At 47.8% G+C, this 17,760-nt stretch overlaps 1 protein-coding gene across 1 annotated transcript in view; it reads left to right on the forward strand.

The window, feature by feature from the left end:
* LOC104501253 (synaptotagmin-like protein 2) overlaps positions 1-16,725 on the forward strand; it is a 22,852-nt gene extending 6,127 nt beyond the window's left edge. The window contains exons 3-16 of the mRNA XM_010145032.1: positions 1,510-1,603; positions 3,094-3,187; positions 3,362-3,455; positions 4,041-5,153; positions 6,184-6,282; positions 8,210-8,301; positions 8,762-8,863; positions 10,750-10,919; positions 11,486-11,588; positions 12,065-12,226; positions 12,963-13,041; positions 13,614-13,713; positions 14,682-14,887; positions 16,580-16,725. Of these exons, the coding sequence (XP_010143334.1) occupies positions 1,510-1,603; positions 3,094-3,187; positions 3,362-3,455; positions 4,041-5,153; positions 6,184-6,282; positions 8,210-8,301; positions 8,762-8,863; positions 10,750-10,919; positions 11,486-11,588; positions 12,065-12,226; positions 12,963-13,041; positions 13,614-13,713; positions 14,682-14,887; positions 16,580-16,725 (2,654 nt within the window). The remainder of the gene's footprint in view (positions 1-1,509; positions 1,604-3,093; positions 3,188-3,361; positions 3,456-4,040; positions 5,154-6,183; positions 6,283-8,209; positions 8,302-8,761; positions 8,864-10,749; positions 10,920-11,485; positions 11,589-12,064; positions 12,227-12,962; positions 13,042-13,613; positions 13,714-14,681; positions 14,888-16,579) is intronic.
* The last annotated feature ends 1,035 nt before the right edge of the window (positions 16,726-17,760 follow it).

Below are 17,760 nucleotides of genomic sequence, written 5' to 3' on the forward strand. Positions count from 1 at the left end.
CTGCTTGCCTCTCCCAACACCGTGTTCCGTGAGGCTTTTTGCACATCAACAATCGCATGGACAAAGTCCCTCTAAACCTGGTCTTCTAAACCTGGCTCATTCTTCCAGACTCCCTGAGTGACTCTCTGACTTAGCTTTGCAACACCTGCCATGGTTCCCTGCACTGCAGGGCAGGAAGAGTTGGGACTGCAGCATTTGCCTTCATGGGGATGCACAGCCAAGGGGGAATGAAGCTCCGTTTTGGGATGTCCCTGTTACTTGCGGGCTGACTGTGCTGATGCTGGGTGTCAACAGACGGGCAGCATCGGCGTGACGTTGGTATCACAGCCCATCCCAGGACTGGTCTGCTCTGGGGCTTAGTGCAGTTTCCTAACCAGATAACAAGCAAGACAATATTTATTTGATGTCATATCTGAATCCTTTGAGCTCCGATTCTGCTGTGTTGTGTGTAATGAAATGTATCCTGAAGAGATCTGGCAGTTTTCATCACCGGTAGATTTTCTCTTTAAAGCAGCCAAGCTGCATGTGAATAAATACATGCAGATGTTGGGGTTGTTCAGCCTGGAGAAGAGAAGGCTCCAGTAAGACCTTGCTGTGGCCTTCCAGTACTTAAAGGGGGCTGTAAGAAAGTTGGGGACAGACTTTTTAGCCTTGTCCTGTTGTGACAGGACAAGGGGTGATGGTTTAAACTAAATGAAGGAGATTTAGACTGAATCTAAGGAAGAAATTTTTCATACTGAGGATGGTGAAACCCTGGCCCAAGTTGCCCAGAGAGGCAGTAGAAGTTCCATCCTGGCACCATCCCAGGTCAGTTGGCCCTTGGGGCTCTGGGCACCCTGCTCTGGGTGCAGATGTCCCTGCTCCCTGCAGGGGGTTGGACTGGGTGAGCTGTGAAGGTCCCTTCCCACCCAAACCAGCCTGTGATTCTACGATCTTGTTGACCAGACTAGTTTGTCATCACTGTTTGAGAGTTCAATCCTTTTGGTTTTGCAGTAGCAAGAAAACCTGTTTGCCAGCAAAATGTCTAACGCAACTTTACACCCTGGCAGGCTGCTCTAAAGGTTACCGTCTTCTATTGTTTTTTCTTTAGGGTCTTTCAGAGCTTAGAAAACATAGCTGAGCCTTCTGCCAGTAAAAATAGCAGGGATCTCCTCATTAACTCTGTTGGCCTCCTCCTTTGTTTGCCAAGATCGGATGACTTTGAGTCAAAACAGGAAACGGCTGAATTTAAATCCTGGAACGGATTAAGGTTATTGACAGCTGCAGCGGCGTCTTGCGAAGGTTTCCAGTGATGTGACAGCTCCTGGCTTGAGTCAGGCGTTAGCAGCTCCCTTTGGCCTCTCGGACCCGGGGGGTCTGGAGGTGCCTTGGCTGCATGGGTGAGGGACACGGGTTAAATCCCCAGGGTTCGTGCTGGTGGGACACGTTTAACAAGCCTTTTCTTTCACCAGGCAAAACACACTGACCATTACATGGCTGAATACGTGTAATTTCTCTGTTATATTACAGATGAGGCTGATGAGCACATCTGGACGAGTCTGGAAAGCAGAGCTGCCCCGCGTCCTGCCTCCCCCGAGCTCACTGCTGGCACGGGCCAGGAGAGGTAACGGCCGCTGCTCGTGCAGCGCTCTGGCTGCTGCTGCTTCTACTTCTAATGAAAATTGAAAGCTACCCATTAAATCCTGGTCTTTAACTGGGTTTCCAAGGCTGTATAAGTAATAGGTTATATAGGATATTTTAAAAATCTCTTTTCCAGGAATTGTCAGAATATCAATACTCTCCTCATAACCAAGCGCTAATGTGCTTATCCCAGAAAAGTCTTTTCCTGTATGATTTGATCAGGGGTCAGTAAAATGGAAGCTGTCTCTAATGTCAGGATATTCTGGTTAGTTTTTCAAAGTAATTATGGTTTTATTTGTTTAATTTTTGCCATGGAGCAACTCTAACAAAATGAACTGTTTGAGGAAACTGCTCATTTCCTGCTGGTACCAACCTCTAGTGCTCAGCACTCTCCATCAAGGCTTGGTAGGATTTCACGTTGCGCTGACTGAGCAGAAACGCCCACTAAAAGCACTCCAATGAGCTAACTGGTGACCTCACTCAATATTCATGGAATATGGAGAAGTCATTAAAATATTCACATATTCTTTTGTTGTTGCTCCCATCTCATTTGTGGTTTTTTGTCAGCAGGTAGCAGTTGCTCCAGTTAAATATTAGATGTAGGCCTTGCCAACACCTCCAAACCTCTTCCAGCTGGGTGTTTCTTAGTGAAGGATCCAGAGCCAACAAGCCTGAGATGCTTTACTGGCACAGCAACGGTCCTGATGTTTTTTTGGGGAGTTGATTAAATCCTTAAAAACTTGCTTTGTTTTTCATGTTCAACCCTAAGCACAAACCGTTCCCATACGGAATCTCACCAGCTTGAATTCTGTTCTCCATCTGGAGAGCAGCCACCCCTAGACACTCCCAAAGATAGTAGAAACAGTCAAGTAAACTGCCTGTGATATGTGTTTCTTCCATTTATTTACCAGGCAGTTAGTAATGAATTTATATTCCAAGCGTGAAGGTTGGTCTCCTGTACTGTAGTTTTGCCCTGACTATTGTTGTCATAACCATTCCTGTAGTTTCTAATTCCTCTGTCAGTCTGGTTATGACTTTGGCCTGAACTGGAGATGAGGCCTGTTCCCTCCTGAGCCTTAGCATGGAAACACATTTCCCTCCTGTGAGGCTCTTGGGATCTTCTGGCGCTGCTGCTGCCTGTGGTTTTCCTTATGGTTCTCTGCCAGAAGAGGAGAGTCTGAATAAACATAGAATTTGGCACTGTTGTTTTTATTGAGCAAGTCCTGTACTGACTGCGGTGGAAGACTTGTCCTTATGCTAAGTTCAGGCCATTTCACATGTCTCCCAGTTCTTCCAAGGAATAATGGAGAAAATAAATGGAGGCACCAGCTCTGGGCAGCCTTACGTTGGGCTGGGTCAGTAGGTAAAAGTGGCAAAATAGCTGAGCAGAACTGAGATGACGTTAAAGACTGCCTAAAGATCACCCTCCCAGGCACATGATCTCCTTGCTCAGGCTTCTCTCCCATCCCACAGATCCAGCACCTCTGCTCTTGAGACCACAGAGGAGCATAAAACCTTTCCAAAACCGAAGCCGAGACTTCTTGTCCCGCTGTCTGCATTGCACAAGGTAGTATTGGCACAGCCTCAGCGCTTTGTTTTGTTGTTCCTTGGACCTTCACACAGTGTGTGCCTCCTGGCACGGGCCCCACAGACTGCCTGCCCCGGGGTCTCTGCTCAAATAAAATATGTTTTTCCGGTCTTGCCAGTTTATAGACACTGATAGGGTTTGTCTTCCATTCAGAGATCCAGTATACAGGACGTCTCTTCCTCAGAAAGTGACACTGGAACGAGTCCGTTTGGGGCTGCAACGACCAGCTCGCATTTGTCCAGAAAAGGTAAGGCTTTTCTCCAGCAAGCCATTGGTGGGTTTGTTACTCAACATCAAACACACCGAGAGACTTTTTTGTGTGCGTACGAATGAATGTCAAAGAGCACCTCTTCCCTCGACATTTAAGAATGGGCTGCCAGCATTTGGATGACTTACTCCCAAGGCAGCAGGGGCCAAGAAAAAAAAAACAATGACTAAAACTTCTCCTGGCTCTCGGTATATTTTAAACTGAGTGCTTGGCTCACAACTCACAACACAGGTGCAAGTTACCTTCTCTTTCCTGCCTTGAGCGTACAGTGTATTTTTGGTGCGTAGCAAATAGCCAGCTGTCAAACTGAACGCAAAGCTGCGAGCAAATTCCCAGCTCACAGCAGCAGTTTAGAGCTCAGTGGATCGTTTCCACTGAAGGGCTGGGGTTCTCAGGGCTTTCTTCAGATGGAAAGGGGCTTGCCAGAGCCTCAAAATGGGGGAGAATTAGTAACATACTGGTGGTTTCTGGAAACTCCCTCTGGCTTCGCTTTGAGAAGCTGCAGCCCAGACCTGCCAGGTGTGAGGCGGTGGGACAGGCTGTGAGCATTTGTTGTCGCTGCAGGTCATGGAGCACCTCCATTGCCCACCAGCCTTCCAGAGGATGCTGTGCCTCAGCCCAGCAGTGAGGCTGGAGGAGAAGCTGTTGATGGGGCCACTGGCACCACAGCGGGGGCAAAAACTCCACCTGAAGAAACTCCCAGCAAGATTCCAGTTAAGAGGAAACCAAGCAGAACTTTCTCCAGATCTGAGCAGTTTGTGAATCACGTGGGGCCAGCAGAGAACAGCCTTGCAAACAAAAAGCTGCTGGGAGGCCCCAAACCACTGGCTGCAGAGGGGGAAAGCGGCCAGGCTGTGAGGCAGGGCGTGAACTACACCATCTCATCAATGAGCAGCAAAGAGGAGGCTATTGGCTTTGATCGTGAACACTTCAAGAACTTGAAGAACTTCTGGGAGAAGGGAGCAGACTCTGTGGCAGCGGGAAACATGCCAGAGGAGCCCAGTGGGGCGGAGGCAGACGGTCGGCAGCTCAAGCTGTGCCGCTCGCTCTCTGTGCAGTCTGGGCAAGGCCAGAACAGCGAAGAGAAATCTGGCGTCTTCACCAAAACAAGAACCCCCTACAAAAGGACGATAACCTTGTCTTCTAGTGAGGAAGAACCAAGCTATGTAGCCCCTGCAAGAAAGGGCTCGGTTTCTGTCGTTCCCAGATCCACGTACGCCAAGAGCAAAGGTGGCCTGGTGACAAGAAACAACCCGCTGAGTGAAAGCGATGGGAAGCCGCCGGTGCCAGAGGAAGAGAAGGCAGCACAGCGCTGCTCCAAGAAATCCAGATTGCCCGTGCGAGCGCCTTCCGTCAAAATTGAGTCACCTACCGAAGAAGTGTCTGGCAGCACGTTGGAGCCAGAGACGCCTACGGACGAGCTTATCGTGGCAGAAGAGCGCAAGCGCATAGTGAATTCCCTGGCGAGCAGGGTGCAGATACTGATTGAGCCTGTGCTTACAGATGGTGAAAACGATGATGAGAAAGAGGGAAGATCTGATCTAGGCACTCGTGACAGCATGGAAATAAATGGAGAGCTACCTGAGGAGACGTGTGAGTCTTCAGACAAGCCAGCGCCGGGTGAACCAGCCGGAGAGAGAGAAGCTGTTCAGGGAATGGACTCAGCTGTTTGCTCAGGTACTGAGGGCTGTGAAATCCCAGTAGAGAGTCACCCCTAAGCCTGTTTTCTTCCCTCGCCCTTCTGTGTTTTGCACATTTTCTTCGTGTGTCCGTTATCCTGTATTGCAGTTTGTGCGGAGTTAGCATGTGCGGGACGTGTTTAGCAAACAGCGCTGGAAACAAACCTTGTGTAGCACAGTGCGAGTGTAAAAGGGGGCAGTGCCGTGTTCCCTTGCCTTCCTCCCCACCACCAGCCCTCCTGCCTGCCCGGCAAGCACCTCAGCTCAGGACAGCCCCCCCTTTCTTTAGCATTACCTACAACATATCACAGCAGCTTCTTTATTTCACTCCCTGGGAAGACTATTCTTTCTTCAAATGTGGGCTGGAGGAATTTTTTGTGGCGGTAGAGATAACTCTGACACAAACTGACACAAACTGAAATAAAATGTAAAGCAAAGTGTTTAATAAATACATTGGCCTTTAGGCTACCTTGATATAGCTGCTGGTTGTCAGTGCTGAAATGAGATTCTGGGTCTTTTGGGAATGCACAAGTGAAGTGGGATATTAAACTGCAACCAAAGTGGACTGAACAAGGAGTCTGATCTGTCCGGGTTCCGATACCCTGCTTTCAACCACGATGGTGTCATTTCTGTGAACGTTTCTGTGAAAATCCTGAGTTGCACTTCAGGTAAACATAAATATTTCCTTTCTATACTAGATCATGCTTATATTTCTCAGGTTTTTTGCCTTAATTATTACGTTGACTTCAGGATGATGTTAGCAGATGGCTGTGTTGCACTGGAAGCTCTTTGCAAGGGCTGGTTCCCTGTTTCGGGGACTGGGTTAATCCAGCGTTCCCATCGTAGTGAGGAGTTCCTCTCAGGGAGAGACATTAAAGCAGCCCTGTGTGATGTAACTGCAGGGTGCTCTAAGCAGAGTGAACAAGCCAGGAGACACACACACGCACACACACACACGTGCTTGTTGACACGCTGCCCATTTGTTTTTATTTATTTACCATGTTGCTTTGGCTTTTCATGTATTCCAGAGGAAGATGGGGATCATTCTCCTGCCGCTCAGGCGTTGGCCCGAGCAAATAGCATTAATCTTGCAAAGAGCATGGTGAACATTTACACCACCACAGAGAGTGAGTAACATCTTTCTTTCTTCTTTTTGGTTCACATTCACTGAAGGTGAACTCAGGTGCCTGAGTTCTGCATCCCTGGTGCTTCTCTACGTGTACCAGACAAGGAAAACGGCATATTGTTTCATCATCAAATTAGAGAGCTTCTAGTGCCTACAATTTAATTCAGAGCCAGGAAATTGCAGCTAGATTGATGGGATGTTACTCAGTGTCTTCTGCAAAAAACACAAGGGCTTCAAATGTGTTGGCAAGAAGCTCGTAAGCCATCTCCCCTCTTTCCCCACCGAGTACGCTGGGAGCTGCATAGCAGCCTGCGCAGTGGATTAATCGGAGGTGCCAGACCCCAAGTGGTGCCACAGGCTCCTGTCACATGCTCACTGGGCTTGCAGTGCCCAGCCTGAGCCACTCGCCCGACGCAGAGCAGACCCCATTTACTGCACCAATCTCCCCAGCTACCAGCTGGGCCATGCTTTGGTGACAGTTTCTCCCTGAGAAGCTAAGGAGACGGCAACCAAGAAAGCAGCAGCAAACATGAGGGTGGCCATGGCCAAGAAACCTGTCTGTGCCACCAAGAAAGCTACAGCCAAGGGAGGGGGGCCTGGGGCCAAGAAATCCAGAGGCAAAGGTGAAAACTGGCAAGCCCAAGAGGACAGCTAAGAGCTTGCCTAAAAGCAGAGTGGTGAGGCCCAGGCTGCCAGGGCTGAGGTGAGATGGCTGGGAAGGCGATGCCCCAGGAAGGGTAAAGCTGCTCAGAGGAAATGTTGGAGCCCGTTTAAGTAACCCCATCCCGTTTATGGGAGGGAGGAGGGTCCCTTTCAGGGCAGCCTACAAGCAGGATGCGCTTCCTCAGCCTGTGACCATGCCCACCCTGTCTGGTAGCCTCATGCCATGTGCATGCCGCGTCGTGTGTCACACGGTATGGTGGCTCAAAGCTTCAGGTCCCACATGCACTGCCCTTCAGTGACGTGGTTCACAAGACAACCACAGGTTTAGCCTCCCCCTATTAAAGTTATTTAGAGCCACAAAATGAATCCTTGGAAACCCTCCTTCACAGAGTTACGCTTACGTGTTTATGGTAAAACAAGTAGTCTGTGGGGAGGGAGAGACGGAATGCTTCGCCGATGTGTGGAAATAAAAACAATAAATATAAAGGAGTGGTAAATCACCTAAAAGGAAATTGCCAAAGAAGCTCTTGAGCAGAGTGAGCCCTGAAGAGTGGATCATCACGGCTAACACGCTAAACAAGCGTGAACATGTTCATGCATGTTCATCCACATGTGTCTTCTAAAAACAAGTTCTGTGATGGAGATAGTCATCTTCAAGGGACTTACCGAGAAAAGAGAGAGAGAACAAATAGCTTTTATTCACATATTTCAGCAGTCCCGTAACCATCTTTCTCAGTTCGTATGAAGCTTTCTGACTTTTTTCCTTTAGATACCTGGCTACCGTCCACCTCTCTGCCTGGCAGAGTATTTGGGAGGTGTAAGCAATGTCAAAATTGTAGATACAAGTATGTTACAGCTGTTTTCTACAGGGCAGTGTGCTATGAGATGAAAATGTGAGCACGTTTGGTTTCTTCGACAAGGCGGCAGATCTCTGTGGTTTTAGTGCAAATTAAATCAGCACAGAGAAAGTGCTGCTAACAAGATCTACATCCTTAGGCTAATGAGTTAATTAAATTAGCCACTAGAGGGGGTTTGCACACTCCCACACGTTGTCTGATTGATACTTTTAAGATATTAGTGAGCAGGTTTTGGCTTGGGGAGGGTCAGCTTCAACGGCAGGCGACAGACACGGTGCAGGTAGATGGTACTCTGATGCCTCCCACAAGCTTTTCCTCCTTGCTTGTGCCCTGAAACAAAAATGTGACTTTCTTAGTTTTCCTGACTCTGACAACATATCTTGATACCTTTTTCATTTGTACCTACAGCATACAATAAACCTCATTTGATACCCCACCAGTTTCTTGAACCTGAAAGAGTCAAAGAGCTGAGCAGATCCTCTCCTCTCCTGTTGTCTGAGGTAGGCTAGAGGCCAGAAATGACTGGAGTGATGTTCACAGCATCCCCTGAACGGCAGTGGGTTTCATGAGAACGTTTCTGCTGGACCCTGACAATACTTGCTTTGGAGCACACCTTGGTTATTTCATAAATAAATGAGAAAGGCCTTAAGAAAAAAGTGCCCAATAACCCAGACCAACCCCTCCGTCCTGGTTCAGTTTTAGTGTTTCCCTCTGTCTCAAACACACTATTCCGTGCCCTTTCCAAGGGCCAGGCGTTTGCCTGCAGCTCTGTTTGGAGGCAGTTAATGATGACGTTGGCTGGTCGGAGGGAATGCCTCTGGGGAGACTCCTTGCACTCTCCTCCACTCTCCTAACCCGATCGCTGCTTAATGGGACTCTGCTGAGCTATTGGTTTTTCTCTGTAGTGTTGCAAAGTGCTGACACGGCAGAGCTTAAAGATGCTTGTTGTTTTCTGAGCAGACTGAATCAGACACGGCCTCGGAAATCAGCTTCCAGTTTAACAAGCACAAAAAGACGCCTAGCATTGGCAGCCACTCGTCCGACATGGCCTCTGTCTCCTCGGTAGGTATCTGACGCGGACATCTCGCTAGACAGGGGCTCTCCATTGAATGCGGTGACACTGCATTTGGGCTCATGCTGATGATGTGGCCTCTGAGCATCCTGTTGGGTTCTGCATGGAACGTTATCAAAAGAACGGTGCGCGTTAATTCCTTACTTGCGTTACAAGAGTGTCTCCAGGTACTATCTCAGCCCACTGTTAGGCAAATTCAAAGTAAGCGATAGCCCCCCTCCTAAGTTTGGGTGCTCTGAAGCCTGGCAGCGTGCAGGAGGGGCTGAGGGGGGCTTTTTCTAGGTGGGGAAATGAGGCACACAGCTACTGAGTGACATGTTTGTGGCCCAGCTCCGAGACAGTTGGCACTGCAGGTGGGTGCCCTCTGCAAGCTCGTCCTTCACTTCGACTAATGCAAGGGAGCAAAAGTGTGATTTAGAGCTTCAACCTCTAAGGAAGGTGAAAAGAGCCGAGCGTGTTTAGCTGAGCGTTTTTAAAAGATTCCTTCGAGACAGTGTTTGGGGGGGAGCTGCTTAAAAGTGCTTGAAGGGCTGTGTTACTGTTACAGTTAACGCTGAGGTGTGTCTGTGAGATATAAAAATTTATGTGAAGCCAAGCTAGTAGGGGCAGGGCATGAATGTATATAAATATGTTTAAAAAAACCCTGAACTTGGGGGCACATGAGTCCTTCTCCTAATCGGGAGAGTCTGGGAGCTATAAATAAGCCTCTTGTGTCCAAGGTGTTCTTGAAAGTCTCGTTCAGGGTTCTCTGCTGGGGTGAGTGTCCTGATGGGATGGTAAACGCAGCTTCAGGGCCTGAGAGAAGATGTTTAGAGGGTTCTCGAGGGTTATAATAGAATGAAATTCAGAACCAGAGGAAGTGGAGGAAGACAAAGAAGAATTGGCTTAATTACTAGGAAAGTTTTTTTATAAATGTTTATGACTCTACCACGGAAGAGTGCCAAGAGGGTTAATTATTTGCTTTGTAAACAGTATTAGCTTCTGTGTTATGGTGTCGGGAATCATGAGTGATTGGTGCAATACAAAATTCTCTCATCTTTCTGGAGCTGCGTTTAGTTTCTGCATCATCACTTTCCACCAGTGAAAGTCGAAGCCTCCAAAAAAGAAGCCTAAGGCGTATGGGCAAATGCAGTTTGTTCTGGGAAAGCAAGTGACTCTTGGGAGCCTGGCTCCTGATTTATACCTGTAGAAACCTCGTTTTCCTCTGCTTTTGAGGCAAGTAGAGGCACACAGCAGGCTGTCTCAGGACAGTGGTTCTTCAGGACAGGGGTTACTTCTGTTCCTGTTCTGTACAGCTCCGTGTACACTGTGAGCAAGCCACAGCTAGTAATAGTTTTTCCTACATTTCTAGTCTGATGTGGTCCTTATGAGCCTATTTGAAAATTTGATTGACAATTGTGTGACTATATCCACCTGAAATAAGAAATTCATACGCAGAGAGTCAAGGTGTCTCAGTGTGTTTCTTTTTTGGTGATGAGACTGGGTCAGAATAGCAGCTGTTTGTGTTGTAACCAGAGGGAAAGGGAAGAGACTTGTGTGGCCCCCCAGGAATATTTGACTTCATTTCCCAGAGTTCTGGGATTTAGGGGTGAAAAATCTTCTGCATTTCTTGAGCATTCAGGAGAATAGTGCTTCTAAGTCTTGGTCTAGGATAGCACATGCTGTGAGACCCTTGTTCATGTTTCCCAGCCTTTGCCTGTCTGAGCACAGCTGCAGATGTGTCCATTCCTGTGTCAAGGACACAAAACTAGACCGGATCAGAAATTGCAGGTTATTTTCTCTGGGAATGCACTGTTCAGACCATCACCTTTGTCCAGAATCTGAGTCAGGAGGGTGCCTATTTCAGTTGCCCTGACCTTGCTTTTCCACCTGGCAGGTGAGTGGCAGCGTGCTCAGTGTCTACAGTGGCGATTTTGGGAGCGTGGATGCCCAAGGTACTGTGGAGTTTGCTCTAGACTATGATGAGAAGAACCGGGAGTTCCAGGTTCATGTGTCCCAGTGCAAGGACTTGGCTGTCGTGGATGAGAAGAAAGGCAGATCTGACCCGTGAGTGACTCTTTGGTGCCTTGTGACTTCTGCATTGCTGGATATGTTTTCTCTGCAGCCGTGTGAACCTTGATCAACGTGAACCACCAATTACGCTTTGGTAATTAATCTGGTGATGCAGACACGTGTATGTGAAAAGATAGAGAAGTGCTGTTAGGGGCTCGATGGCAGTTGTACAGAGGTTAGTGGTCTCTAGTGTGAAAGGTGATGAAAAGGAGCTTGGATTTGAACCCCAAGAGACTTTCCACCTCTTTCCTTCTCTCTAATTTCATGCTGATTTTGAACTCAGAGGGATGCTGTAGTTATGGGCATTTCAGAAAATGGCCTTGCTGCCTTCCCATATTGCCTAGACAGCCGCCTCTTCTGAATGTTGGTGGCATCCACCCACCTCCAGTGAGATTTATAACTTCACATGCAACCAAGTTAATACCCTAGCAGGTATCTTAATTAGTTGTGCCCTCACAGAGTCAACTCCAGGTCTTTTGTCTCCATGTCACCATTGACAAGTGGTGTTAGAGCTTGGCGATGTGGAACAATATCCGGCTGGAATGTGTTTTCTTTTCTAGGTATGTTAAAACTTACCTGCTCCCAGACAAAGCTAGAATGGGTAAAAGGAAAACTTCAGTGAAGAAGAGGACAGTGAACCCCATTTACAACGAGGTGTTACGGGTAAGAACAAACACACGCTCTGAAAACCTGTGTTGTAGCAGGGACATGTAGCAGGTCAGCTCTGGAAGAATCCTGCCTTCTGGGCCAGGCTTCTTCGCCTGCCTCCACCAGTGCTGCACTGCTCTTCCCTTGGGTAAGAAAGGTCTTTGTTCATTATATGATCTTACTCATCAAAGCCTAGAGGATTATTTAACAATGCCCAAGTGTTAGTAATTCTTGGAAGAATATTGGGTTTGCTCTGTGGCTAACGGAGCACGGGGTTTCCCTGTACTCTGCAGAAACACTTTGTCAGGGCAGAAGTATTGCTGCAGGGCAAGAAAAGAGACGTTCAGAGCCAGGCCAGTCTGTTAGTGCATGTGTGGAGTGGGTCTGAGTGTCTCAGCCAGAGCTTACTCAAGCTTTTGGGTAGTTTATTTCTGCTTGTGAAAGAAACAGAAGAAAAATTTGAACAACCTGGCTTCTCTTTCTTCCTCTAGTATAAAATAGAGAAAATGGTATTGCTGATCCAAAAATTAAATCTCTCTGTTTGGCACAATGATCCACTGGGACGTAACAGTTTCTTGGGAGAGATTGAAGTGGACTTGGCCAGCTGGGACTGGAGCAACAAGAAACTCAACTGGTACCCGCTGAAGCCCCGAGTAAGTGTGTCTCTGCTGCAATCCTGCTTCCCAGCCCAACCCTGAAGCCTTTAGGGGTGGCGGAATCCTTCTTGACTCCTCTGAGGTCTTTGGGTGGTGTGGTGGAGCAGAACAACCTGAACCGTACCTGGGGAAGTGACGTAAAACACTCAGAAGCCCTGGAGACGTTAGTGCAGTATTCGACGCTCTGAACACAGGCCTTCTCAGGTCTTATTTGGTGACTGATCTGTAGGGACACTTTCATAAATGTGATCTGACACTAGTCACAGAAACTCTGACGTGACTTTGCCTCTTTCTCTCCTCACATAAAGACCATCCCTTAAAAACAGACAGCAGTGTACAAGGTGATGTAGTTGACTGTGCCTGGAGAGGTAAATATTCAGGCGCCACTTCTTGTAAAGCCTGTACAGCTTCCTGCATGCTTCTGGGTTCACAGCACTGAGATCCCTTTTCAGAAAATAAAGGACATTTGATCTTTCAGAACTCAAATGCTTCATTACATCCCCTGGACATCTCTGGAAGGGCAGCCTGGCTCTGAATCCTCAGGCTTTTGCTTCCGATGGACTGAATTTGAGAACAGAGCCATGAAGAAAGGAGCTGCCCTGAGAACGGGCTGCCCCAGCCATGCAAAATCAGAGTTTGTACATTTGTGCCCCTCCACCGAACTCCAGAACTGTTTGCCTTGCTATGTTTATACAATCCCTTATTTAACCAATCATAACTCCTTCTGTTTCAGAGCCTCTCTGCGGTTAACGGTGTGGATCATCGAGGGGTGATGAATCTGTCTATTAAGTACGTCCCTCCAGGAAGCCTGGGTAAAGTGTGTTTCATGCATTAAGAAGTATTGCCCTTATGTAGACATGCAACTTGCAATGCCTCATCTCTTTGAGGGCTGGTTAAAGAGTCATCTCATTAGAGCAAGGTCTTAGAGACCAGCACAACAGCACAACCAGCAGTGCCTGATAGCATCCTGCATCTGAGCTTCACATCTGGATTTACTGGGGAAGCGTTGGGGAGAGAGGAAGGGCTCCACGACCTCCAACTCATCAGCTGGTAGGAGCACTGTGGGCACTGTAGGGTGCTGTGATGTCGTAACAGCAGCACACAACCCTTCTGACTGTGGGGCAGGCACAAGGCTGGGTTTGCCCAGCAGTTCCTTCTCCTTTCCCAGTTCCAAGCAGCACCAGCACATTGTGTCAGAGCCCTCTGCAGCTGCAGGGGTGACAGGCCGGTAGCAGTGCTGTGGCACGCAGGCAGAGGGGTGCAGAGCTCCCGAGGGAGTGGGGACGCAGAGAAGTCACGTCGCTGCGCCCTGGAGAGGCAGCCTGTCATTCTCTAGCTGTCATAAGGAGTGGCGCGACAGTGTTTCTCTTCTCCTAAATGGCAGGTCCCAAGAATCCTCCCTCTGGCGAAGTTCACATTTGGGTTAAAGACGTCAAGGACCTGCTGCAGTTGCGTCCTTCTGGCGTTGACTCCTTTGTGAAATGGTAAGTGCACAAGCATGGTATTGGCTTTGGTCCTGGGTCTGCGGCTCCACAAAACGGTGTGTTGTCTTTTCTCGGGCTCACCTAGCTGGGCCTCCGCGTGACACAGAGCTAGGAGAGACTTGCCCTTGTTACCCACTTGTGGCCCAGTTAGGAAAATCCTTGTGGTAAAAGTCTTGGTCACTCACTCTCTGAGACTAGCTCAGAGATTTGCTCAGTAACACCTGAGTGAGAGGAATGCCTGGGCCCTGCACATCAGACCGGTGTGTTCGTGTGAAGTTGCGAGGTTTGCCTTGAAACGGGCTTGCACGCAAAGTTTGGGAATTTGTTAGGGACAAACAATGACGTAGAATGACATAGAGATGGATGGATCCTGCTTTGATCTTCTGGAGAGTTTAGTATGTCCATGTTTTCTGCAGCCTGCAGCATGAGGTCTGCCTGTTACAAGGGTGAAGGTCCTGCAAATACTCTAGAAAATTAAAAATCTTTTAAGAAGATTTGAAGATATTTTCAGTGCTTTGAAGTGCTCACCATGTTTTTTGTATATTTTAAGTCCTTACAGAGTTCTCCTGCAGGAAGGTTTGCTGCTCAAGAAACCTAAGTGATCGTTCTGAAATGCTGTCTTAGGCATCTAAGCGATGAAAATTTACGAAAATAGACATGTGAAAGTAATGTCCATTTTTTAGTGTACAACATCAGTTTCCAAAAACATTTGCCAAAAGCAGACTTTAAGCAAGTACTGTCCTTTCTGAAAATGGTTGCTTTTAAAATGTATTTTCTTGACAAAAAAAAAAAGTTTCCTTCAGGAATTGTGAACATTTCCCATTAAATCTGCAGAGATTTCTCATGTTGACATTCAGTTCCTCCTTTCTTCAGAACTGAGGCTCGTTTAGACTGAGGAACTTTGTAGGAACAGTTCACATCTCAGGTGACATTCCATACTACATGCTGTATTTTTTCTCCTCTCAAAGCTATGTGCTTCCAGACACCAGTAAGAAGAGTTACCAAAAGACCCGAGTGATAAAGAGAGACCCCAACCCTGTTTTCAATCACACCATTGTGTATGATGGCTTTCACACAGAGGATCTAAAGGATGCTTGTGTGGAGCTGACTGTGTGGGACCATGAAAAACTCACCAACCATTTCCTCGGAGGAATCCGGCTGGGCCTCGGGACAGGTAAGTGGTTTCCTTGGCATTAAATGCATGCTGTGACCATATTGCTGAGCCACGAGATGTCACGGGAAGTTGCAGACTATTTTCCTGTTGGGGAGAAACAGGGATGGGGAGTCTTAGTTACTGGTGAGACTCTTGCTACTTGCACTGTGTCTGGGATGGAGGGTACCATGATAGCAACCCTCTATTGCCACATTTTCTGATGACATCAGCTCTGAGGTCTGGCCAAACTCAAGAATCTCCTTGGGTCCATCGGGACCTGTTGCAGGAAAACAGGCTGCACTAGCAGTCAACATTATATTGCTGCTCCTCCCCGGGAAGAGAGCTCAGGGGTGAAGACAACATGAATGGCATGTGGGACAGCACCACCTGGTGACTCCGTCCACATCACCTTGGCATGCTTTACTAGCAGGAATAACTAGTATTTGACCAACAGGGCAAGCTACCCTTGTTAACCTGGTAGATAATCAGTCCTGAGAGTACCTCAGCTGGAACTGAATCACACACTGGAAAAACAGACGAAGGTGTTATTGCTGGGTTTTTGTTTGGGTTTTATTTAGATGACATAGTGCTGAAAGACCTCAGCAGAAGTGCCATATGCTCTGCTGGGAGACAGCCCCTGTCTCTGGGAGTTGAGGTTCCAGTTCAGAGAAGGACTTAGACCTGTGCTTAGCTGGAAGTGGTTTACTTCAATGAGGTTACTCATCCCTGAAGTCAGGAAAATTCCGTAGTTTTTAAGGCACAGTTTTGTAGAGAGCGGATGGGGCACCTCCCATTGCCCAGCTGTGCAGCACTGAGGTTTGTCCCTCTCTAAACACCCTGCCCTAGCTTTCAGTGTGCCCCAGACCTAGGCCTTGACAGATGGCGTGGTCATCTTCGTATTCTGCCAGTGGGATATCCAAGGTTTTCTGAACTGTTTATTGTTAAGCAAGAGAGCTCTCTGAGAGACGAAAGATGAGCAGAAGGTTTTGAGTATGTTGCAATATAGGATAATTGTTCCTTGAGGGTATCAGGTACCCTTGAGGGTACCAGGCTCCTAGTAGCTGGAAGGTGCACCTATATTTATTGGATTTGCTTCTGTGTTCTGTTTTCCATCTCTGCCGTGTCACCAGGAGGGCTGTCAACTAGCCAGTGGGAAGGGGCAACAAGAATGATCTCATAAGCAAGATGTAAAAATATCAACCCCAAGAGAAGCTGTGATCCAAATGTAAACCTTTATCTCACTGACAGCTAGCTGGCATGTGAAAATTGGGTTGAATAATCGACTTGGAATTAACATGCACACTTTTCTGCTATCCTATGTTTGATCCCTATACAAATGAAGTAAGAGAATTTTGACAAACGACACCCTGTCCATAAGGAAGTCTTGTAAGGAGAAAGTGGATCCTTTTAGACCTTCTTTACCATTCCGAAAGATGCAGAAAAGGCTTGAGCGCAGCATTGTTTTCTTTGGCAGGTTATGTTTGGGGTTCCTGCATTTTGTGGCTTTTACATTGGCTTTCCTGTGAACTCTGGTATACAATGGAGGTCATTCGAGAAGACCAGGAGGTGTTCAGGATGCAGCTTCCTGGGGGGAAGTCAGCACCTTTTGTGTTAAGACTCTGCCTGCAACAGTTACACCCTGCTGAGTGTTTTTGCTTGGAGCAGAAACTCTTTGTGTCACTCCCAACCTTGTAGTTTTCTTGTTCTGTTCAGGTTTGAGCTACGGCATCTCTGTGGACTGGATGGACTCCACGCAAGAGGAGGTGGCCTTCTGGCAGGAGATGATGTCGGCTGCCAATGAATGGATTGAGGGATTGCTGCCACTGCGCTCGCTGGCAGGCAGGAAAAAACTGAAATAACCTGCCGTTCGTGCCATGGAAAGGCTGAACGTGGTCGTCAGGAAACTTCCTGCACCGAGGTGATGGAGGCCCTCCACGGGGCTGGCAGTGTTGGGTTAATAAAGCGATTGACGGACAGCACTTGGGAGATGTTAAATGTTGAGTGCTAATTCCCTGACAGAGGACATGGAAGATGCCAAACTGATGCTATACGTGATTTTGACCAACGAGAAACTTCACTTGCCTTTTTATTTAATCGTTTATATTTGGCATCTTTGAATTCCATTGAGTCCTGGGAACACAGGCAGAAGGAAAAGGAGATAGAGATATTTTTATTTTTTTTTACTGTTTCTTGTGCCTTTTGTGTGTGTGTGTGTGTGTGTGTGTGTATGTACAGATGTAGCTGGACTAAAGCAGCAGCCTGGTATTATTCCTATTGCCCTGCAAGTGGCACCTGTATACGTGATCTAGAGTGGCTCCAGGTCACCAGCAGCACAGCCTGAGAGTGGGAACTCTGCGTTTGTCGCTGGTGCTAGCACGTCTCTAACGTGAAGAAAATTGAAATCCAAGGTGAATCTGAAGAGAGGACTACTTGAAGCAGAAAATGAAGCATTGTGAGGAGGATAACTGTGAGCAATTCAATACATTAATTTCTCTTTTAATACAAAAGAGAAGTGATGGTCTTGTGGCTGGTGGGATTTTCCAGCCAGGGGCTATTTTCCTGGCTGTCCCCCAGGCTTCCCCAGTGACCTCAGGCACGTTTCTCTATGAAAGGACAGTTCCAGTGCAATACAAAGGAAAGTGCTTGCCCAAGTGTACAATAGAGTTACATTGCTGATGGGCCTAATCGCACCTGGGAAATGCCTGGTGTGCAAAACATTTCAGTGTGAAACACTGATGTAGGAAACAGCCTGGTGTTCACTGCTCAGGAAAGAAAGGTCAAAGCCACGCTGGGACGGAGGTGTGGGGAGAGGTGAGTAGGGAGCGGACGAAGGCGAGGGGTAGCTGCAGAGCTGCGCTTGCCTGGCTGCTCTCCTGCCCCTCCTACCCTGCTGC

Source organism: Buceros rhinoceros, unplaced genomic scaffold, assembly GCF_000710305.1.
Source record: "Buceros rhinoceros silvestris isolate BGI_N320 unplaced genomic scaffold, ASM71030v1 scaffold16871, whole genome shotgun sequence".
NCBI lineage: Eukaryota > Metazoa > Chordata > Aves > Bucerotiformes > Bucerotidae > Buceros > Buceros rhinoceros.